The sequence below is a fragment of the Zonotrichia albicollis genome, chromosome 3, assembly GCF_047830755.1.
Source record: "Zonotrichia albicollis isolate bZonAlb1 chromosome 3, bZonAlb1.hap1, whole genome shotgun sequence".
NCBI classification, from domain to species: domain Eukaryota; kingdom Metazoa; phylum Chordata; class Aves; order Passeriformes; family Passerellidae; genus Zonotrichia; species Zonotrichia albicollis.
The window spans coordinates 2,647,210-2,671,660 of record NC_133821.1 but is presented as its reverse complement, the minus strand read 5'-3'; the positions used below and the strand labels follow the sequence as shown (position 1 = coordinate 2,671,660).

At 34.5% G+C, this 24,451-nt stretch overlaps 1 protein-coding gene across 7 annotated transcripts in view; it reads right to left on the bottom strand.

The window, feature by feature from the left end:
* FZD3 (frizzled class receptor 3) overlaps positions 1–24,451 on the bottom strand; it is a 101,234-nt gene that overhangs the window by 69,630 nt on the left and 7,153 nt on the right. For 3 of the 7 annotated variants that reach the window (XM_074536446.1, XM_074536449.1, XM_074536448.1), the window contains exon 2: positions 21,451–22,763. In XM_074536446.1, coding sequence (XP_074392547.1) covers positions 21,451–21,681 — 231 coding nt within the window. In that variant the 5' untranslated portion in view covers positions 21,682–22,763. Of the gene's footprint in view, positions 1–20,010; positions 20,018–20,132; positions 20,185–20,399; positions 20,422–21,450; positions 22,764–24,451 lie in introns of those variants that run through there. The other 4 variants (XM_074536447.1, XM_074536450.1, XM_074536451.1 and 1 more) reach the window with 4 other exon arrangements.

Here is a 24,451-nt window from a genome sequence, read left to right as displayed (position 1 = left end):
CATGAGTTAGAAGTTAATAATAACTTAAGTTATTAAAATACTATTAAGTTATTTAATTTATTTTAACTACTATTCAGTTATTTACTTACATTATTTAACTACTTTGTTATTTAACTATTCCAAATGCATCCATGCCTGTTCCACCTTTCCTAATAATTCCTCTTTATTTATTGCCCATTTTCTGCATAAAAATCACTCAAAGATGGGCAGGAATAGCTGGGACCTTGTAATAGGTGAGAGTGCTAAAATTCCCAAAATTTACATTCTCTGGCACCTAAATTTACATTTGCCAAGCTACAACTCAATTGTTCTTTTATTTAACCATTCCAAATAAATCCATGTGTGTTCCTAATTATTCCTCTTTATTTATTGCCCATTTCTGCATTAAAATCACACAGAGATGGGCAGGAATAGCTGGGACCTCCCAATGGGCTAAAATTCCCAAATTGTGACATTCTCTGGCATCTAAATTTACATTTACCAAGCTGCAACTCAAGGGCTTTGTTATTCAATTATTCCAAATAAATCCATGTGTGTTCCTAATTATTCCTCTTTATTTATTGCCCATTTCTGCATTAAAACCACTCAAAGATGGGCAGGAATATCTGGGACCTCCCAATGGGTGAGAGTGCTAAAAGAAAATACAAAATTCCCAAAATTCAACGTTCTCTGGTACTAAATTTACATTTGCCAAGCTACAACTCAAGGTATTTAATATTAAGGTAAATAACATGAGTTAGAAGTTAATAATAACATAAGTTATTAAAATACCATTAAGTTATTTAATTTATTTTAACTACTATTCAGTAATTGACTTACATTATTTAACTACTTTGTTATTTAACTATTCCAAATACATCCATGCCTGTTCCACCTTTCCTAAGAATTCCTCTTTATTTATTGCCCATTTTCTGCATTAAAATCACACAAAGATGGGCAGGAATAGCTGGGACCTTGTAATAGGTGAGAGTGTTAAAATTCCCAAAATTTACATTCTCTGGCACCTAAATTGACACTTCCCAAGCTCCAGCTCAATTGGTTTTTTATTTAACCATTCCAAATAAATCCATGTGTGTTCCTAATTATTCCTCTTTATTTATTGCCCATTTCTGCATTAAAATCACTCAAAGATGGGCAGGAATAGCTGGGACCTCCCAATTGGCTAAAATTCCCAAATTGTGACATTCTCTGGCATCTAAATTTACATTTACCAAGCTGCAACTCAAGGGCTTTGTTATTCAATTATTCCAAATAAATCCATGTTCCACCTTTCCTAATAATTCCTCTTTATTTATTGCCCATTTCTGCATTAAAACCACACAGAGATGGGCAGGAATAGCTGGGACCTTGTAATAGGTGAGAGTGCTAAAAGAAAAAACAAAATTCCCAAAATTCAACGTTCTCTGGTACTAAATTTACATTTGCCAAGCTACAACTCCAGTTATTTAATATTAAGGTAAATAACATGAGTTAGAAGTTAATAATAACTTAAGTTATTAAAATACTATTCAGTTATTTAATTTATTTTAACTACTGTTCAGTTATTTACTTAAATTATTTAACTACTTTGTTATTTAACTATTCCCAATACATCCATGCCTGTTCCACCTTTCCTAATAATTCCTCTTTATTTATTGCCCATTGTTATTCAATTATTCTAAATAAATTCATGTTCCACCTTTCCTAATTATTCCTCTTTATTTATTGCCCATTTCTGCATTAAAATCACTCAGAGATGGGCAGGAATAGCTGGGACCTCCCAATGGGCTAAAATTCCCAAATTGTGACATTCTCTGGCATCTAAATTCACATTTACCAAGGTGCAACTCAAGGGCTTTGTTATTCAATTATTCCAAATAAATCCATGTGTGTTCCTAATTATTCCTCTTTATTTATTGCCCATTTCTGCATTAAAATCACTCAAAGATGGGCAGGAATAGCTGGGACCTCATATAGGCTGAGAGTGCTAAAAGACAAAACAAAATTCCCAAAATTCAACGTTCTCTGGTACTAAATTTACATTTGCCAAGGTGCAACTCCAGTTATTTAATATTAAGGTAAATAACATGAGTTAGAAGTTAATAATAACATAAGTTATTAAAATACTATTAGGTTATTTAATTTATTTTAACTACTATTCAATTATTTAGTTAAATTATTTAACTACTTTGTTATTTAACTATTCCAAATACATCCATGCCTGTTCCACCTTTCCTAATAATTCCTCTTTATTTATTGCCCATTTTCTGCATAAAAATTATACAAATATAGGAAGGAATAGCTGGGACCTTGTAATAGGTGAGAGTGCTAAAATTCCCAAAATTTACATTCTCTGGCACCTCAATTGACACTTCCCAAGCTCCAGCTCAATTGGTTTTTTATTTAACCATTCCAAATAAATCCATGTGTGTTCCTAATAATTCCTCTTTATTTATTGCCTATTTTTTGCATAAAAATCACACAAAGATGGGCAGGAATAGCTGGGACCTCCCAATGGGCTAAAATTCCCAAATTGTGACATTCTCTGGCATCTAAATTTACATTTACCAAGGTGCAACTCAAGGGCTTTGTTATTCAATTATTCCAAATAAATCCATGTTCCACCTTTCCTAATAATTCCTCTTTATTTATTGCCCATTTCTGCATTAAAACCACACAGAGATGGGCAGGAATAGCTGGGACCTCATAAAGGGTGAGAGTGCTAAAAGAAAAAACAAAATTCCCAAAATTCAACGTTCTCTGGTACTAAATTTACATTTGCCAAGATGCAACTCAAGTTATTTAATATTAAGGTAAATAACATGAGTTAGAAATTAATGACAACTTAAGTTATTAAAATACCATTAAGTTATTTAAATTATTTAACCACTATTAAGTTCTTTACTTCAGTTATTCGACTACTTTGCTATTTAACTATTCCAAATACATCCATGCCTGTTCCACCTTTCTTAATAATTCCTCCTCATTTATTGCCAATTTTCTGCATAAAATCACTCAAAGATGGGCAGGAATAGCTGGGACCTTGTAATAGGTGAGAGTGTTAAAATTCCCAAAATTTACATTCTCTGGCACCTCAATTGACACTTCCCAAGCTCCAGCTCAATTGGTTTTTTATTTAACCATTCCAAATAAATCCATGTGTGTTCCTAATTATTCCTCTTTATTTATTGCCATTTTCTGCATTAAAATCACACAGAGATGGGCAGGAATAGCTGGGACCTCCCAATGGGCTAAAATTCCCAAATTGTGACATTCTCTGGCATCTAAATTTACATTTACCAAGGTGCAACTCAAGGGCTTTGTTATTCAATTATTCCAAATAAATCCATGTTCCACCTTTCCTAATAATCCCTCTTTATTTATTGCCCATTTCTGCATTAAAATCACACAAAGATGGGCAGGAATAGCTGGGACCTCATAAAGGGTGAGAGTGCTAAAAGATAAAAAACAAAATTCCCAAAATTCAACGTTCTCTGGCACCTAAATTTACATTTGCCAAGCTCCAACTCCAGTTATTTAATATTAAGGTAAATAACATGAGTTAGAAGTTAATAATACCTTAAGTTATTAAAATACTATTAAGTATTAAGATCTGGGGAGGGAAAATTTGGGAGGGAAATTTGAGGAAGGAAATTTTGGGAGGGAAATTTTGTGAGGGAAGATTTGGGTGGGAAGATTTGGAAAAGAAAATTTGGGAAGGGGAGATTTGGGAAGGAATATTTGGGAGGAAGGAAAGATTTGGGACAGAAGTTTTAGGGGGGAAGATTTGGGGAAGGAGCATTTGGGAGGGAAATTTTGGGGAGGGAAATTTTGGGAGGAAAATTTGGGAGGAAAATTTGGGAGGAAAATTTGGGAGGGAAATTTTGGGAGGAAGATTTGGGAGGAAAATTTGGGAGGGAAGATTTGGGAGGGAAATTTTGGGAGGGAAAATTTGGGGAGGGAAGTTTGGGAGGGAAATTTTGTGAGGGAAGATTTGAGGAGGAAGATTTGGGAGGGAAAATCTGGAAAGGAATATTTGGGAAAGAAGTTTTGGGAGGGAAGTTTGGGGGGAAGATTTGGGAGGGACAATTTGAGAGGGAAAAATTGGGTGGGAATATTTGGGAGAGAAGATTTAGGGGTGGGAAGATTTGGTGAAGAAAGATTTGGGAAGGAATATTTGGGAGACGAGTTTTGGGAGGGAAAATTTGGGAGGAAAATTTGGGAGGGAAGATTTGAGAGGGAAGTTTTGGCAGGGAAGATTTGGGTGGGAAGATTTGGGAGGGAAAATTTGGGAAGGAAAGATTTGGGAGGGGAGTTTTGTGGGGGAAATTTTGAGGAGGAAGATTTTGGGAGGAAGATTTGGGAGAGAAGTTTTGGGAGGGACAATTTGGGAGGGACAATTTGAGAAGGAAATTTTGGGGGGGAAGATTTGGGGAGGAAGATTTGGGAGGAAAATTTGGGAGGAAAATTTGGGAAGATTTGGGAGGGAAATTTTGGGAGGAAGATTTGGGGTGGGAAGATTTGGGAAGGAAATTTTGGGGGGGAAGATTTGAGAGGGAAAATTTGGGGTGGGAAGATTTGGGGAGGAAGATTTGGGAGAGGAAGATTTTGGAGGGAACTTTTAGAAGGAATATTTGGAAGGCAAAATTTGGGTAGGAATATTTGTGAGGGAAGTTTGGGGAAGGAATATCTGGGAGGGAAGATTTGGGGTGTGAAGATTTGGGAGGGAATTTTTGGGAAAGAAAGTTTAGGGAGGAAAGATTTGAGAGGGGAGTTTTGTGGGGGAAATTTTGAGGAGGAAGATTTGGGGAGGAAGATTTGAGAGGGAAAATTTGAGAGGGAAAATTTGGGAGGGAAATTTGGGGAAGAAGATTTGAGAGGGAAGATTTGGGAGGGAAATTTGGGGTGGGAAGATTTGGGGAGGAAGATTTTGGAGGGAACTTTTAGAAGGAATATTTGGGAGGGGAAATTTGGGTAGGAAGATTTGTGAGGGAAGTTTGGGGAAGGAAGATTTGGGAGGGAATTTTGGGAAGGAAGATTTAAAGGGAAGATTTGAGAAGGAATGTTTGGGGAGGGAAGATTTGGGAGGGAAAATTTGGGAGGGATGATTTGTGAGGGAAGTTTTGGGAGAGAAGATCTGGGAGAGAAATTTTGGGGTTGGAAGATCTGGAAGGGAATATTTGTGAGGGAAGATTTAGGGGGAAGATTTGGGAGAGGAAGATTTTGGAGAGAAATTTGGGGAAGAAGATTTTGGAGGGAACTTTTAGAAGGAATATTTGGGAGGAAAAATTTGGGTAGGAATATTTGTGAGGGAAGATTTGAGAAGGAAGATTTGGGAGGGAAGATTTGTGAGGGAATATTTGTGAGGGAAGTTTTGGGAGAGAAGATCTGGGAGGGAAATTTTGGGGTTGGAAGATCTGGAAGGGAATATTTGGGAAGGAAGATTTAAAGGGAAGATTTAGGAGAGGAAGATTTGGGGAGGAAGATTTGGGAGAGGAATATTTGGGAGAGAAGGTTTGGGAAGGAAGATTTGGGAGGGACAATTTGAGAGGGAAAATTTGGGAGGGAAGATTTGGGAGAGGAAGATTGGGGGAGGAATATTTGGGGAGGAAGATTTTGGAGGGAACTTTTAGAAGGAATATTTGGGAAGCAAAATTTGGGTAGGAATATTTGTGAGGGAAGTTTGGGGAAGGAAGATTTGGGAGGGAAGATTTGGGAGAGGAAGATTTGTGAGGGAATATTTGTGAGGGAAGTTTTGGGAGAGAAGATCTGTGAGGGAAATTTTGGGGTTGGAAGATCTGGAAGGGAATATTTGGGAGGGAAGATTTAAAGGGAAGATTTGGGAGAGGAAGATTTGGGGAGGAAGATTTGGGAGAGAAGTTTTGAGAGGGAAGATTTGGGAGGGAAATTTGGGGTGGGAAGATTTGGGGAGGAAGATTTTGGAGGGAACTTTTAGAAGGAATATTTGGGAGGCAAAATTTGGGTAGGAATATTTGTGAGGGAAGATTTGGGGTTGGAAGATTTGGGAGAGGAAAATTTGGGAGGGAATATTTGGGAGGGAAATTTTGTGAGGGAAGATTTGAGAGGGAAGATTTGGCAGGGAAGATTTGGGGTGCGAAGATTTGGGAGGGAATTTTTGGGAAGGAAGTTTAGGGAGGAAAGATTTGGGAGGGAAAATTTGGGAAGGAAATTTTTGGAGGGAAGATTTAGGGTGGGAAGTTTGGGGAAGGAAAATTTGGGAGGGAATATTTGTGAGGGAAGTTTGGGGAAGGAAGATTTGAGAGAGGAAAATTTGTGAGGGAATATTTGTGAGGGAAGTTTTGGGAGAGAAGATCTGGGAGGGAAATTTTGGGGTTGGAAGATCTGGAAGGGAATATTTGGGAGGGAAGATTTAAAGGGAAGATTTGGGAGAGGAAGATTTTGGAGAGAAGATTTGGGAGAGGAAGATTTGGGGAGGAAGATTTGGGGAGGAAGATTTTGGAGGGAACTTTTTGAAGGAATATTTGGGAGGGAAAATTTGGGTAGGAATATTTGTGAGGGAAGTTTGGGGAAGGAATATCTGGGAGGGAAAATTTGGGAGGGAAGATTTGAGAAGGAATATTTGGGAGGGAAAATTTGGGTAGGAATATTTGTGAGGGAAGTTTGGGGAAGGAATATCTGGGAGGGAAATTTGGGAAGGAAGATTTGTGAGGGAAGATTTGGGAGAGGAAGATTTGTGAGGGAATATTTGTGAGGGAACTTTTGGGAGAGAAGATCTGTGAGGGAAATTTTGGGGTTGGAAGATCTGGAAGGGAATATTTGGGAGGGAAGATTTAAAGGGAAGATTTGGGAGGGAAGATTTGGGAAGGAAGATTTGGGGAGGAAGATTTTGGACAGGAAGATTTGGGAGGGAAGATTTGGGAAGGAATATCTGGGGAGGAAGATTTTGGAGGGAACTTTTAGAAGGAATATCTGGGAGGGAAAATTTGGGAGGGATGATTTGTGAGGGAAGTTTTGGGAGAGAAGATCTGGGAGGGAAAATTTGGGTAGGAATATTTGTGAGGGAAGTTTGGGGAAGGAATATCTGGGAGGGAAGATTTGGGGTGGGAAGATTTGGGGACGGAAATTTTGGGAGGGAAAATTGAGGAGGAAAATTTGGGGTGGGAAGATTTGGAAGGAAGTTTTGGGAGGGAAAATTTGAGGAAGGAAAATTTGGGGAGGGAAATGTGGGGAAGGAAAATTTGGGAGGGAAATTTTGGGAGGGAAGATTTGGGGAAGGAAAATTTGGGGAGAGAAATGTGGGGAGGGAAAAATTTGGGAGGGAAATTTTGGGAGGGAAAATTTGGGAGGGAAGATTTGGGGTGGGAAGATTTGGGGATGGAAAATTTGGGGAAAGATTTTTTGGGAGGAAAGATTTGAGAGGGGAGTTTTGTGGGGGAAATTTTGGGAGGGAAGATTTGGGGAAGGAAAACTTGGGAGGGAAATTTTGGGGAAAATATTTGGCAGGAAAGTTTTGGGAGAGAAGATTTGGGAGGGAAAATTTGTGAGGGAAAATTTGTGAGGGAAATTTTGGGGAAAATATTTGGCAGGAAAGTTTTGGGGGGGAAAATTTGGGGAGAGAAATTTTGGGACAGAAGATTTGGGGAAGGAAGATTTGGGAGAGAAATTTTGAGGAAGGAAAATCTGAGAGGGGAATATTTGGGAAGGGAAGATTTGAGTAGGGAAATTTGGGATGAAAGATCTGGGAGGGAAATTTTGGGATGAAAGATTTGGGAGGGAAAACTTGAGAGGGAAAATTTAGGTAAGAAGATTTGGGAGGGAAAATTTGGGAAGAAATATTTGGGGAGGGAAAATCTGTGAGGGAAAATTTGGGGAGGGAAATTTTGGGACAGGATTTGGGGAAGGAATATCTGTGAGGGAAGATTTGGGAAGGAAGTTTTGGGAGGGAAATTTGGGGAAGAAGATTTGGGAGGGAAATTTTGGGGAAGGAAAATTTGAGAGGGGAATATTTGGGAGGGAAGATTTGGAAGAAATATTTGGGATGGAAGATTTGGGAGAGGAAGATTTGGGGAAAAGATTTGGGAGGAAAAAATTAGGAGGGAAGATTTGAATAGGGATATTTGGGGAAGGAATATTTGGGAGAGGAAGATTTGGGAGGGAAATTTTGGGATGAAAGATTTGGGAGGGAAAATTTGAGAGGGAAAATTTAGGTAAGAAGATTTGGGAGGGAAGATTTGGGAAGAAATATTTGGGGAGGGAAAATCTGTGAGGGAAAATTTGAGGAGGGAAATTTTGGGACAGGATTTGGGGAAGGAATATCTGTGAGGAAAGATTTGGGAAGGAAGTTTTGGGAGGGAAATTTGGGGAAGGAAAATTTGAGAGGGGAATATTTGGGAGGGAAGATTTGGAAGAAATATTTGGGATGCAAGATTTGGGGAAAAGATTTGGGAGGAAAAAATTAGGAGGGAAGATTTGAATAGGGATATTTGGGGAAGGAATATTTGGGAGAGAAGATTTGGGAGGGAAGTTTAGGAAGGAAGATTTGGGAGGGAAATTTTGGGAGGGAAGATTTGGGGATGGAAAATTTGGGGATGGAAAATTTGGGGAAAGATTTTTTGGGAGGAAAGATTTGAGAGGGGAGTTTTGTGGGGGAAATTTTGGGAGGGAAGATTTGGGGAAGGAAAATTTGGGAGGGAAATTTTGGGGGAAATATTTGGCAGGAAAGTTTTGGGAGGGAAAATTTGTGAGGGAAAATTTGGGGAGAGAAATTTTGGGACAGAAGATTTGGGGAAGGAAGATTTGGGAGAGAAATTTTGAGGAAGGAAAATTTGAGAGGGGAATATTTGAGAGGGGAATATTTGGGAAGGGAAGATTTGAGTAGGGAAATTTGGGATGAAAGATTTGGGAGGGAAATTTTGAGGAAGGAAAATCTGAGAGGGGAATATTTGGGAAGGAAGATTTGAGTAGGGAAATTTGGGGATGGAAGATCTGGGAGGGAAAATTTGGGATGAAAGATTCGGGAGGGAAAATTTGAGAGGGAAAATTTAGGTAAGAAGATTTGGGAGGGAAGATTTGGGAAGAAATATCTGGGGAGGGAAAATCTGTGAGGGAAAATTTGAGGAGGGAAATTTTGGGACAGGATTTGGGGAAGGAATATCTGTGAGGGAAGATTTGGGAAGGAAGTTTTGGGAGGGAAATTTGGGGAAGGAAAATTTGAGAGGGGAATATTTGGGAGGGAAGATTTGGAAGAAATATTTGGGATGCAAGATTTGGGGAAAAGATTTGGGAGGAAAAAATTAGGAGGGAAGATTTGAATAGGGATATTTGGGGAAGGAATATTTGGGAGAGAAGATTTGGGAGGGAAATTTTGGGAGGGAAAATTTGTGAGGGAAAATTTGTGAGGGAAATTTTGGGGAAAATATTTGGCAGGAAAGTTTTGGGAGGGAAAATTTGTGAGGGAAAATTTGGGGAGAGAAATTTTGGGACAGAAGATTTGGGGGAAGGAAGATTTGGGAGAGAAATTTTGAGGAAGGAAAATTTGAGAGGGGAATATTTGGGAAGGAAGATTTGAGTAGGGAAATTTGGGATGGAAGATCTGGGAGGGAAATTTTGGGATGAAAGATTTGGGAGGGAAAATTTGAGAGGGAAAATTTAGGTAAGAACATTTGGGAGGGAAAATTTGGGAAGAAATATTAAGGAGGGAAATTTTGGGAAGGAATATTTGGGGGAGAATATTGGGGGGAATATTTGGGAGGGAAGAATTGAGAGGGAAATTTTGGGAAATTTTGCCAAAAACACGAAAACCCCTCAGGGAATATTTGGGAATAAATTCATTTTCCAACCCTCTGGATGCAGCAGCCCTGCCCCAAACCCTCCTGGATTAAATCCCAAATTTATTGGGATACAGGAATTATCCCAAAAACAGGAATTCTCTTTGCCAGGGGCTGATTCCAGCAGGGAATTTTCACATTCCAGAGGCTGAATAAAACTGTTCTTTGTTTTACAAGAAAATTCTCTTTTTGCTCCATCTCCCACCAAAATTCTCATTTTTCTCCATTTTAAGATAAAATTCCCTCCTTTTCCTGCGTTACAAAATTCCCTTTTTGCTGTTTCCCAATAAAATTCCCTCACTTTGCTCAATCCCACAATAAAATTCACAAATTTCACAACAAAATTTTCTATTTTTGCTCCGTTTTCCATTAAAATTCTCCCATTTTGCTCCATTTTGCAATAAAATTCTCCCATTTTCCTCAATTTCACCCCAAAATTCACCCCACTTTTGCTCCCTATCATCATAAAATTCACTATTTTTGCAATAAAATTCACTATTTTTGCAATAAAATTCACTATTTTTGCAATAAAATTCCCTCATTTTGCTATTTTACAATAAAATTTCCTCATTTTGCCCAATTTCCCAGTAAAATTCTCTTTTTTTGCTCCATTTTACATTAAAATTCTCCCATTTTTCTCCATTTTGCAGCAAAATTCCCTCATTTTCTCCATTTTACACTCAAATTCACTCCCTGCTCTATTTCCCACCAAAATTCTCCTTTTGCTCCATTTTGCAAGAAAATCCAATTTTACTCAATTTTACCCCAAAATTCACCAATTTTACACAATTTTACACCAAAATTCACCAATTTTACACAATTTTACCCCAAAATTCACCAATTTTACTCAAGTTTACACCAAAATTCACCAATTTTACTCAATTTTGCACCAAAATTCACCAATTTTACTCCATTTTACCCCAAAATTCACCAATTTTACTCAATTTTACCCCAAATTTCTCTCATTTTGCACCAAAATTCACAATGAAATTCACAAATTTTGCACCAAAATTCACAATAAAATTCACAAATTTTGCACCAAAATTCACAATAAAATTCACAAATTTTGCACCAAAATTCACAATAAAATTCACAAATTTTCTTCCATTTCACACCAAAATTCTCCCTTTTCCTCCATTTTGCACTAAAATTCCTTCATTTTGCAAGAAAATTCACCAATTTTACTCAATTTTACCCCAAAATTCTCTCATTTTACTCAATTTTACCCCAAAATTCACCAATTTTACACAATTTTACCCCAAAATTCACCCCACTTTTGCTCCCTATCATCATAAAATTCACTATTTTTGCAATAAAATTCCCTCATTTTGCTCCATTTCACACCAAAATTTCCTCATTTTGCCCAATTTCCCAGTAAAATTCTCTTTTTTTGCTCCATTTTACCAGAAAATTCTCCCATTTTTCTCCATTTTGCAGCAAAATTCCCTCATTTTCTCCATTTTACACTCAAATTCACTCCCTGCTCTATTTCCCACCAAAATTCTCCTTTTGCTCTATTTTGCAGGAAAATTCACCAATTTTACTCCATTTTACCCCAAAATTCACCAATTTTACTCCATTTTACCCCAAAATTCACCAATTTTACTCCATTTTACCCCAAAATTCACCAATTTTGCACCAAAATTCCCAATAAAATTCACAAATTTTGTTCCATTTCACACCAAAATTCTCCTTTTCCTCCATTTTGCACTAAAATTCATTCATTTTGCAAGAAAATTCACCAATTTTACTCCATTTTACCCCAAAATTCACCAATTTTACTCAATTTTACCCCAAAATTCACCAATTTTACCCCAAAATTCACCAATTTTACTCCATTTTACCCCAAAATTCCCCAATTTTACTCAATTTTACCCCAAAATTCACAAATTTTGGACCAAAATTCACAATAAAATTCACGAATTTTGCACCAAAATTCACAATAAAATTCACAAATTTTGTTCCATTTCACACCAAAATTCTCCTTTTCCTCCATTTTCCACTAAAATTCATTCATTTTGCAAGAAAATTCACCAATTTTACTCCATTTTACCCCAAAATTCTCTCGTTTTGCCCCAAAATTCACAATAAAATTCACAAATTTTGCCCCAAAATTCACAATAAAATTCACAAATTTTGTTCCTTTTCACACCAAAATTCTCATTTTTCTCCATTTTAAGATAAAATTCCCTCCTTTTCCCGTTTTACAAAATTCCCTTTTTGCTGTTTCCCAATAAAATTCCCTCACTTTGCTCCATCCCACAATAAAATTCACAAATTCCACAACAAAATTTTCTATTTTTGCTCCATTTTCCATTCAAATTCTCCCATTTTGCTCCATTTTACATTAAAATTCTCCCATTTTCCTCAATTTCACCCCAAAATTCACCCCACTTTTGCTCCCTATCATCATAAAATTCACTATTTTTGCAATAAAATTCACTATTTTTGCAATAAAATTCCCTCCTTTTGCTATTTTACAATAAAATTCTCTCATTTTACTCAATTTCACACCAAAATTCCCTCATTTTGCCCAATTTCCCAGTAAAATTCTCTTTTTTTGCTCCATTTTACCAGAAAATTCTCCCATTTTTCTCCATTTTGCAGCAAAATTCCCTCATTTTCTCCATTTTACACTCAAATTCACTCCCTGCTCTATTTCACACCAAAATTCTCCTTTTGCTCTATTTTGCAAGAAAATTCACCAATTTTACTCCATTTTACCCCAAAATTCACCAATTTTACACAATTTTACCCCAAAATTCTCTCATTTTACTGAATTTTACCCCAAAATTCACAAATTTTGCTCCAAAATTCACAATAAAATTCACAAATTTTGCGCCAAAATTCACCAATTTTACTCAATTTTACCCCAAAATTCACCAATTTTGCTCAATTTTACCCCAAAATTCACCAATTTTGCACCAAAATTCACAATAAAATTCACAAATTTTGCACCAAAATTCACAATAAAATTCACAAATTTTGTTCTATTTCACACCAAAATTCTCCTTTTGCTCTATTTTGCAAGAAAATCCAATTTTACACAATTTTACCCCAAAATTCCCTCGTTTTGCACCAAAATTCACAATAAAATTCACAAATTTTGCACCAAAATTCACAATAAAATTCACAAATTTTGGACCAAAATTCACAATAAAATTCATAAATTTTGCTCTATTTCACACCAAAATTCTCCTTTTGCTCTATTTTGCAGGAAAATTCACCAATTTTACACAATTTTACCCCAAAATTCTCTCATTTTACTCAATTTTACCCCAAAATTCACCAATTTTGCACCAAAATTCCCAATAAAATTCACAAATTTTGTTCCATTTCACACCAAAATTCTCCTTTTCCTCCATTTTGCACTAAAATTCATTCATTTTGCAAGAAAATTCCCCAATTTTACTCAATTTTACCCCAAAATTCACCAATTTTACTCCATTTTACCCCAAAATTCTCATTTTGCTCCATTTTAGGATAAAATTCCCTCCTTTTCCTGCGTTACAAAATTCCCTTTTTGCTGTTTCCCAATAAAATTCCCTCACTTTGCTCAATCCCACACTAAAATTCACAAATTTCACAACAAAATTTTCTATTTTTGCTCCATTTTCCAATAAAATTCTCCCATTTTGCTCCATTTTGCAATAAAATTCTCCCATTTCCCTCAATTTCACCCCAAAATTCACCCCACTTTTGCTCCCTATCATCATAAAATTCACTATTTTTGCAATAAAATTCCCTCATTTTGCTCAAATTCACACCAAAATTCTCATTTTACTCAATTTCACACCAAAATTTCCTCATTTTGCCCAATTTCCCAGTAAAATTCTCTTTTTTTGCTCCATTTTACATTAAAATTCTCCCATTTTTCTCCATTTTGCAGCAAAATTCCCTCATTTTCTCCATTTTACACTCAAATTCACTCCCTGCTCTATTTCACACCAAAATTCTCCTTTTGCTCTATTTTGCAGGAAAATTCACCAATTTTACTCCATTTTACCCCAAAATTCACCAATTTTACTCAATTTCACCCCAAAATTCACCAATTTTACTCAATTTTTCCCCAAAATTCTCTCATTTTGCACCAAAATTCACAATAAAATTCACAAATTTTGCACCAAAATTCACAGAAAAATTCACAAATTTTGGACCAAAATTCACAATAAAATTCACAAATTTTGCACCAAAATTCCCAATAAAATTCACCAATTTTGGACCAAAATTCACAATAAAATTCACAAATTTTGCACCAAAATTCACAATAAAATTCACAAATTTTGTTCCATTTCACACCAAAATTCTCATTTTTCTCCATTTTGCACTAAAATTCATCCATTTTGCAAGAAAATTCACCAATTTTACTCAATTTTACACCAAAATTCTCTCATTTTACACAATTTTACCCCAAAATTCACCAATTTTGCTCCATTTTACCCCAAAATTCACCAAATTTACTCAATTTTACACCAAAATTCTCTCATTTTGCACCAAAATTCACAATAAAATTCACAAATTTTACACCAAAATTCACAATAAAATTCACAAGTTTTTTTCCATTTCACACCAAAATTCTCCCTTTTCCTCCATTTTGCACTAAAATTCATTCATTTTGCAAGAAAATTCACCAATTTTACTCAATTTTACCCCAAAATTCTCTCATTTTACTCCATTTTACCTCAAAATTCACCAAATTTTCTCAATTTTACCCCAAAATTCTCCAATTTTACTCAATTTTACCCCAAAATTCTCTCATTTTGCACCAAAATTCACAATAAAATTCACAAATTTTGGACCAAAATTCACAATAAAATTCACAAATTTTGTTCCATTTCACACCAAAATTCTCCTTTTCCTCCATTTTGCACTAAAATTCATTCATTTTACAAGAAAATTCACCAATTTTACACAATTTTACCCCCAAATTCCCTTATTTTGCACCAAAATTCACAATAAAATTCACAAATTTTGCACCAAAATTCACCAATTTTACTCAATTTTACCCCCAAATTCACCAATTTTACCCCAAAATTCACAATTTTTACTCCATTTTACCCCAAAATTCACCAATTTTACACAATTTTACCCCAAAATTCTCATTTTTCTCCAGTTTAAGATAAAATTCCCTCCTTTTCCTCTTTTCCAAAATTCCCTTTTTGCTGTTTCCCAATAAAATTCCCTCACTTTGCTCCATCCCACAATAAAATTCACAAATTTCACAACAAAATTTTCTATTTTTGCTCCATTTTCCATTCAAATTCTCCCATTTTGCTCCATTTTGCAATAAAATTCTCCCATTTTCCTCAATTTCACCCCAAAATTCACCCCACTTTTGCTCCCTATCATCATAAAATTCACTATTTTTGCAATAAAATTCACTATTTTTGCAATAAAATTCACTATTTTTGCAATAAAATTCCCTCATTTTGCTCCATTTCACACCAAAATTTCCTCATTTTGCCCAATTTCCCAGTAAAATTCTCTTTTTTTGCTCCATTTTACCAGAAAATTCTCCCATTTTTCTCCATTTTGCAGCAAAATTCCCTCATTTTCTCCATTTTACACTCAAATTCACTCCCTGCTCTATTTCCCACCAAAATTCTCCTTTTGCTCTATTTTACCCCAAAATTCACCAATTTTACTCAATTTTACCCCAAAATTCACAAATTTTGCACCAAAATTCACAATAAAATTCACAAATTTTGCCCCAAAATTCACAATAAAATTCACAAATTTTGCACCAAAATTCCCAATAAAATTCACAAATTTTGCTCCATTTCACACCAAAATTCTCCCTTTTCCTCCATTTTGCACTAAAATTCATTCATTTTGCAAGAAAATTCACCAAATTTATTAAATTTTACCCCAAAATTCTCTCATTTTACACAATTTTACACCAAAATTCACCAATTTTACTCAATTTTACCCCAAAATTCACCAATTTTACTCAATTTTACACCAAAATTCACAAATTTTGCCCCAAAATTCACAATAAAATTCCCTCATTTTGCACCAAAATTCCCAATAAAATTCACAAATTTTACCCCAAAATTCACAATAAAATTCACAAATTTTGCCCCAAAATTCACAATAAAATTCACAAATTTTGCTCCATTTCACACCAAAATTCTCCTTTTCCTCCATTTTGCACTAAAATTCATCCATTTTGCAAGAAAATTCACCAATTTTACTCCATTTTACCCCAAAATTCACCAATTTTACACAATTTTACCCCAAAATTCACCAATTTTACTCCATTTTACTCCAAAATTCTCTCATTTTGCACCAAAATTCACAATAAAATTCACAAATTTTGCACCAAAATTCACCAATTTTACTCAATTTTACCCCAAAATTCTCTCGTTTTGCACCAAAATTCACAATAAAATTCACAAATTTTGCACCAAAATTCACAATAAAATTCACAAATTTTGTTCCATTTCACACCAAAATTCTCCCTTTTCCTCCATTTTCCACTAAAATTCATTCATTTTGCATTAAAATTCCCTCCTTTTATTCAATTTTACCCCAAAATTCTCATTTTTCTCCATTTTACATTAAAATTCCCTCCTTTTCCTCTTTTACAAAATTCCCTTTTTGCTGTTTCCCAATAAAATTCCCTCACTTTGCTCAATCCCACAATAAAATTCACAAATTTCACAACAAAATTTTCTATTTTTGCTCCGTTTTCCATTCAAATTCTCCCATTTTGCTCCATTTTCCAATAAAATTCTCCCATTTTCCTCAATTTCACCCCAAAATTCACCCCACTTTTGCTCCCTATCATCATAAAATTCACTATTTTTGCAATAAAATTCACTATTTTTGCAATAAAATTCACTATTTTTCCTCAATCTCACACCAAAATTCTCATTTTACTCAATTTTACACCAAAATTTCCTCATTTTGCCCAATTTCCCAGTAAAATTCTCTTTTTTTGCTCCATTTTACCAGAAAATTCTCCCATTTTTCCCCATTTTGCAGCAAAATTCCCTCATTTTCTCCATTTTACACTCAAATTCACTCCCTGCTCTATTTCCCACCAAAATTCTCCTTTTGCTCTATTTTGCAAGAAAATTCACCAATTTTACTCCATTTTACCCCAAAATTCACCAATTTTACTGAATTTCACCCCAAAATTCACCAATTTTACTCCATTTTACCCCAAAATTCACCAATTTTGCTCAATTTTACCCCAAAATTCACAAATTTTGCCCCAAAATTCACAATAAAATTCACAAATTTTGGACCAAAATTCACAATAAAATTCACAAATTTTGCACCAAAATTCACAATAAAATTCACAAATTTTGTTCCATTTCACACCAAAATTCTCCTTTTTCCTCCATTTTGCACTAAAATTCATTCATTTTGCAAGAAAATTCACCAATTTTACTCAATTTTACCCCAAAATTCACCAATTTTACTCCATTTTACCCCAAAATTCACAAATTTTGCACCAAAATTCGCAATAAAATTCACAAATTTTGCTCCATTTCACACCAAAATTCTCCCTTTTCCTCCATTTTGCACTAAAATTCATTCATTTTGCAAGAAAATTCACCAATTTTACTCCATTTTACCCCAAAATTCGCCAATTTTACTCAATTTTACCCCAAAATTCACCAATTTTACTCCATTTTACCCCAAAATTCTCCAATTTTACTCAATTTTACCCCAAAATTCACAAATTTTGCACCAAAATTCACAATAAAATTCACAAATTTTGGACCAAAATTCACAATAAAATTCACAAATTTTGTTCCATTTCCAAAAATTGAAGGCAAAAAATCTCAATTTTTACAAAATATTAAAAATAAATTTTTTTTTAAAAAAACCACATTAAATTCCAAATTATTCCGCAGCCAAACCACACAAAGGTAAAATTATAAATTATCTAAAAATGACAATGAAATTCAGTTTTTGTGCTGTCAGGAAGAGAATTCAAAGATGAAAAATCCGAATTTTTCTTTCATTTCTTTCACAGATTTACCCACAAAGGTTCCCAAAAAATAAAAATAAAAATAGAAATAAAAATAGAAATAAAAATAAAAATAAAAATAAAAATGAAAATAAAAATAAAAATTAAAATTAAAATAAAAATTAAAATAAAAATAAAAATAAACCAAAACTGCACAAATACCTCAGGGAATTTTCAGCAAGAAGTTGATTAATATTCCGAATTTCCATTTAAATCTCATCACAAAATCCCTCAATATTCTGAATTTCCATCCATTTCAGTCCCATCACAAAATCCCTCAATATTCTGAATTTCCATTCTTTTAAATCTTATAATAGAATCCCTCAATATTCTGCATTTCTATTCATTTCAATCCCATCAAAAAATCCCTCAATATTCTGAATTTCCATTCAATCTTAGAATCCCTCAATATTCTGCATTTCCACTCAAATCTCATCACAAAGTCCCTCAATATTCTGAATTTCCAATTTAGTCTCATCACAAAATCCCTCAATATTCTGAATTTCCATTCATTTAAATCTTATAATAGAATACCTCAATATTCTGAATTTTCATCCATTTTAGTCCCATCACAAAATCCCTCAATATTCTGAATTTCCATTCATTTACATCACAAAATCCCTCAATATTCTGAATTTCCATTTTACTCTCATCACAAAATTCCTCAAAGTTCTGAATTTCCTTTCATTTTAATCCCATCACAAAATCCCTCAATATTCTGAATTTTCATCCATTTCACTCCCATCACAAAATCCCTCAATATTCTGAATTTCCACTCAAATCTCATCACAAAATCCCTCAATATTCTGAATTTCCATTCAAATCTCATAATAAAATACATCAATATTCTGAATTTCCATTTTACTCTCATCACAAAATCCCTCAATATTCTGAATTTCCTTTCATTTCAATCCCATCACAAAACCCCTCAATATTCTGAATTTCCATTCATTTAAATCTTATAATAAAATCCCTCAATATTCTGCATTTCTATTCATTTCAATCCCATCACAAAACCCCTCAATATTCTGAATTTTCATTCATTTGAGTCTTATCAAAAAATCCCTCAATATTCTGAATTTCCACTCAAATCTCATCACAGAATCCCTCAATATTCTGAATTTCCATTCAAATCTCATAATAAAATACATCAATATTCTGAATTTCCTTTCATTTAAATCCCATCACAAAATCCCTCAATATTCTGAATTTTCATCCATTTGAGTCTTATCACAAAATCCCTCAATATTCTGCATTTCCACTCAAATATCATCCCAAAATCCCTCAATATTCTGAATTTTCATCCATTTTAGTCCCATCCCAAAATCCCTCAATATTCTGAATTTCCATTCATTTTCATCCCAAAATCCCTCAATATTCTGAATTTCCGTTCAAGTCCCATCCCAAAACCCCTCAATATTCTGAATTTCCATTCATTTAAATATTATAATAGAATCCCTCAATATTCTGAATTTCCATCCATTTCAATCCCATCACAAAATCCCTCAATATTCTGAATTTCCATTCAAGTCCCATCACAAAACACCTCAATATTCTGAATTTCCATTCATTTTCATCCCATCACAAAATCCCTCAATATTCTGAATTTCCAATTTGGTCCCATCACAAAATCCCTCAATATTCTGCATTTCCATTCAAGTCCCATCACAAAATCCCTCAATATTCTGAATTTTCATCCATTTCAGTCCCATCACAAAATCCCTCAATATTCTGCATTTCCATTCATTTTAATCCCATCACAAAATCTCTCAATATTCTGAATTTCCTTTCATTTTAATCCCATCACAAAATCCCTCAATATTCTGAATTTTCATTCATTTGAGTCTTATCAAAAAATCCCTCAATATTCTGCATTTCCACTCAAATCCCATCACAAAATCCCTCAATATTCTGAATTTCCACTCAAATCCCATCCCAAAATCCCTCAATATTCTGAATTTCCATTCATTTAAATCTTATAATAGAATACCTCAATATTCTGAATTTTCATCCATTTGAGTCTTATCAAAAAATCCCTCAATATTCTGCATTTCCACTCAAATCCCATCACAAAATCCCTCAATATTCTGAATTTCCTTTCATTTTAATCCCATCACAAAGTCCCTCAATATTCTGAATTTCCATTCATTTTCATCACATTACATATAATACCAAAATAATGACTACTATAAAAAAACTAATAAAATAAATGTAATAATTAATAAAATATTTCATTACCTCCATGGCCAGGACGGCCGTGTGCTGGTCATAGTGCTTATATCACATATAATATAATAACACAATAATGACAATGATACAAAAACTAATAGAATAAATATAATAATTAAGTATTTCATTACCTCCATGGCCAGGGCGGCCGTGTGCTGGTCGTAGTGCTTATATCACATATAATATAATAACAAAATAATGCCAATAATAACACAACAATGACAATTCCATAGAAATGAATACAATAAATATAATAATTAATAACATTTTAATTACCTCCATGGCCAGGGCGGCCGTGTGCTGGTCATAGTGGTTATGTCACATATAATATAATAACCCAATAATGACAATTATATAAAAACTAATAAAATAAATATAATAATTAAGTATTTAATTACCTCCATGGCCAGGGCGGCCGTGTGCTGGTCGTAGTGGTTATACCACATATAATATAACAACACAATAATGCCAATAATAACACAACAATGACAATTCCATATAAATGAATACAATAAATATAATAATTAATAACATTTTTCATTACCTCCATGGCCAGGGCGGCCGTGTGCTGGTCCTAGCAGTTATATCACATATAATATAACAACACAACAATGACAATTCCATATAAATGATTAAAATAAATGCAATAATTAATGAAATATTTCATTACCTCCATGGCCAGGGCGGCCGTGTGCTGGTCCTAGCGGTTATATCACATATAATATAATAACCCAATAATAAATATATATCACATATATATGGTTATAGTGGTTATATCACATATAATATAATAACACAATAATAAATAAATAAATAATAATAATAACATAATAATAAATATAATAATTAATAACATTTTGAATTACCTCCATGGCCAGGGCGGCCATGTGCTGGTCCTAGCAGTTATATCACATATATCACAATAATGCCAATTCCATATAAATGAATAAAATAAATGTAATAATTAATAAAATATTGAATTACCTCCATGGCCAGGGCGGCCGTGTGCTGGTCGTAGCGGTTATACCACATATAATACAATAACAAAATAATGACAACTATATAACAACTAATAAAATAAATATAATAATTAAGTTTTTAATTACCTCCATGGCCAGGGCGGCCGTGTGCTGGTCCTAGCGGTTATATCACATATAATACAATAACACAACAATGACAATTCCATATAAATGAATACAATAAATATAATAATTAAGTTTTTAATTACCTCCATGGCCAGGGCGGCCGTGTGCTGGTCATAGTGGTTATATCACATATAATATAATAACACATTAATGACAATGATACAAAAACTAATGCAATAAATATAATAATTAAGTTTTTCATTACCTCCATGGCCAGGGCGGCCGTGTGCTGGTCCTAGCAGTTATATCACATATAATATAATAACACAATAATAAATATAATAATTAATAACAATTTAATTACCTCCATGGCCAGGGCGGCCGTGTGCTGGTCGTAGTGGTTGAGCAGGTTGGGCATGAAGGTGGCGTTGTAGGGCAGGTCCTGGCACATGCGCAGGGCGATGGGCTCGCAGGAGAACAGGCTGTGCCCGGCGCCCGCGGGCACGCGCCAGCCCAGCGCCCACAGCGCGGGCAGCAGCCACGCCAGGGCCTTCCTCACGCCCCACACCGCCCTCCTCATCCTCACTGAGCCCATTTCCTGCCAAAATCCCGTCTGGAGCGCCGGCTCTGCTCGGAGAACCTTCAGCGCCTCAGAAATGCTGGGATTTCCTGCCAAAGTCTCATTGGGTTGGCTTGTGGTGGTTCTTTCCTTCAAAATCGCGTTTTTCACGTTGGCTTGGCTTGTGGCATCTTCCAGAACCTCACAAATTCTAAAATTTCATCCCAAATCTCATTTCTCACATTGGCTCTGTTTGTGGCATCTTCCAGAACCTCACAAATTCTAAAATTTCATCCCAAGTCTCATTTCTCACATTGTCTTTGTTTGTGGCATCTTCCACATCCTTAAAAATTCCAAAGTTTCCTCCCAAGTCTCATTTCTCACATTGGCTTGGCTTGTGGCATCTTCCACATCCTTAAAAATTCTAAAATTTCCTCCCAAATCAAATTCTAAAATTTCATCCCAAATCTCATTTCTCACATTGTCTTTGTTTGTGGCATCTTCCAGATCCTTAAAAATTCCAAAGTTTCCTTCCAAATCTCATTTCTCACATTGGCTCTGCTTGTAGAACCTTCACAAATTCAGAAATTTCATCCCAAATCTCATTTTGGGATTGGCTCTGTTTGTGGCATCTTCCAGAACCTTAAAAATTCCAAAATTTCATCCCAAATCAAATTCTAAAATTTCATCCCAAATCTCATTTCTCACATTGTCTTTGTTTGTGGCATCTTCCATATCCTTAAAAATTCCAAAATTTCCTCCCAAATCAAATTCTAAAATTTCATCCCAAATCTCATTTTTCACATTGGCTCTGCTTGTGGCACCTTCCAGAACCTCAAAAATTCCAAAATTTCCTCCCAAATCTCATTTCTCACATTGGCTTTGCTTCACATCCTCAAAAATTCCGATATTTCCTTCAAAAATCGCATTTTTCACATTGGCTCTGCTTGTGGTTCCTCCAAATTTCAAAATTTTCTGTGTCCAACATCCTCAAGGTCCTGAAGGAATTTTTCCTTTTTATTTTTTCCACTCTGGGTGATGAATGAAAAATGGAAATTTCAGCCACATTCCCAAACTGTGGAGCTCATGGTGACCAGGCAGGGATTCCTGATTTTATCCTAAAAAACAGAGAGAAAACAATGAGAAAAATCAGCCAAAAATGAAAATATTTCAATGTTTTACCCTCCAGGGGATTCTTGATTTATCCTAAAAAACAGAGAGAAAACAATGAGAAAAATCAGCCAAAAATGAAAATATTTCAGTATTTTACCCTCCAGGGGATTCCTGATTTATCCTAAAAAAAAGAGAGAAAACAATGAGAAAAATCAGCCAAAAATGAAAATATTTCAGTATTTTACCCTCCAGGGGATTCCTGATTTATCCTAAAAAACAGAGAGAAAACAATGAGAAAAATCAGCCAAAAATGAAAATATTTCAATGTTTTACCCTCCAGGGGATTACTGATTTTATCCTAAAAAAAAAGAGAGAAAACAATGAGAAAAATCAGCCAAAAATGAAAATATTTCAGTATTTTACCCTCCAGGGGATTCCTGATTTATCCTAAAAAACAGAGAGAAAAAAATGAGAAAAATCACCCAAAAATGAAAATATTTCAATATTTTACCCTCCAGGGGATTCCTGATTTTATCCTAAAAACAGAGAGAAAACAATGAGAAAAATCAGCCAAAAATGAAAATATTTCAGTATTTTACCCTCCAGGGGATTCTTTATTTTATCCTAAAAAAAGAGAGAAAACAATGAGAAAAATCAGCCAAAAATGAAAATATTTCAATATTTTACCCTCCAGGGGATTCCTGATTTATCCTAAAAAACAGAGAGAAAACAATGAGAAAAATCAGCCAAAAATGAAAATATTTCAGTATTTTACCCTCCAGGGGATTCCTGATTTATCCTAAAAAACAGAGAGAAAACAATGAGAAAAATCAGCCAAAAATGAAAATATTTCAGTATTTTACCCTCCAGGGGATTCTTGATTTTATCCTAAAAAAAAGAGAGAAAACAATGAGAAAAATCACCCAAAAATGAAAATATTCCAATGTTTTACCCTCCAGGGGATTCTTGATTTTATCCTAAAAAACAGAGAGAAAACAATGAGAAAAATCAGCCAAAAATGAAAATATTTCAGTATTTTACCCTCCAGGGGATTCCTGATTTTATCCTAAAAAAACAGAGAGAAAACAATGAGAAAAATCAGCCAAAAATGAAAATATTCCAATGTTTTACCCTCCAGGGGATTCCTGATTTTATCCTAAAAAACAGAGAGAAAACAATGAGAAAAATCAGCCAAAAATGAAAATATTCCAGTATTTTACCCTCCAGGGGATTCTTGATTTTATCCTAAAAAAAAAGAGAAAACAATGAGAAAAATCACCCAAAAATGAAAATATTCCAATATTTTACCCTCCAGGGGATTCTTTATTTTATCCTAAAAAACAGAGAGAAAACAATGAGAAAAATCAGCCAAAAATGAAAATATTTCAGTATTTTACCCTCCAGGGGATTCTTGATTTTATCCTAAAAAAAAGAGAGAAAACAATGAGAAAAATCAGCCAAAAATGAAAATATTCCAGTATTTTATCTCTCAGTCCCTCAACTGCTTCAATTCTCCTACAAGATGAGATTTAATCCTGATTTTTTTTTTTTTGTGCCCAAATTTGGGAATTTTTTGTGTGCAGATTTGTGAATTTTGGGGCTTTTTTGTGCCCAAATTTGGATATTTTAGGGGGTTTTTGTGCCCAAATTTGGAATTTTTTTGTGTCCAGATTTGGGAATTTTGGGGGTTTTT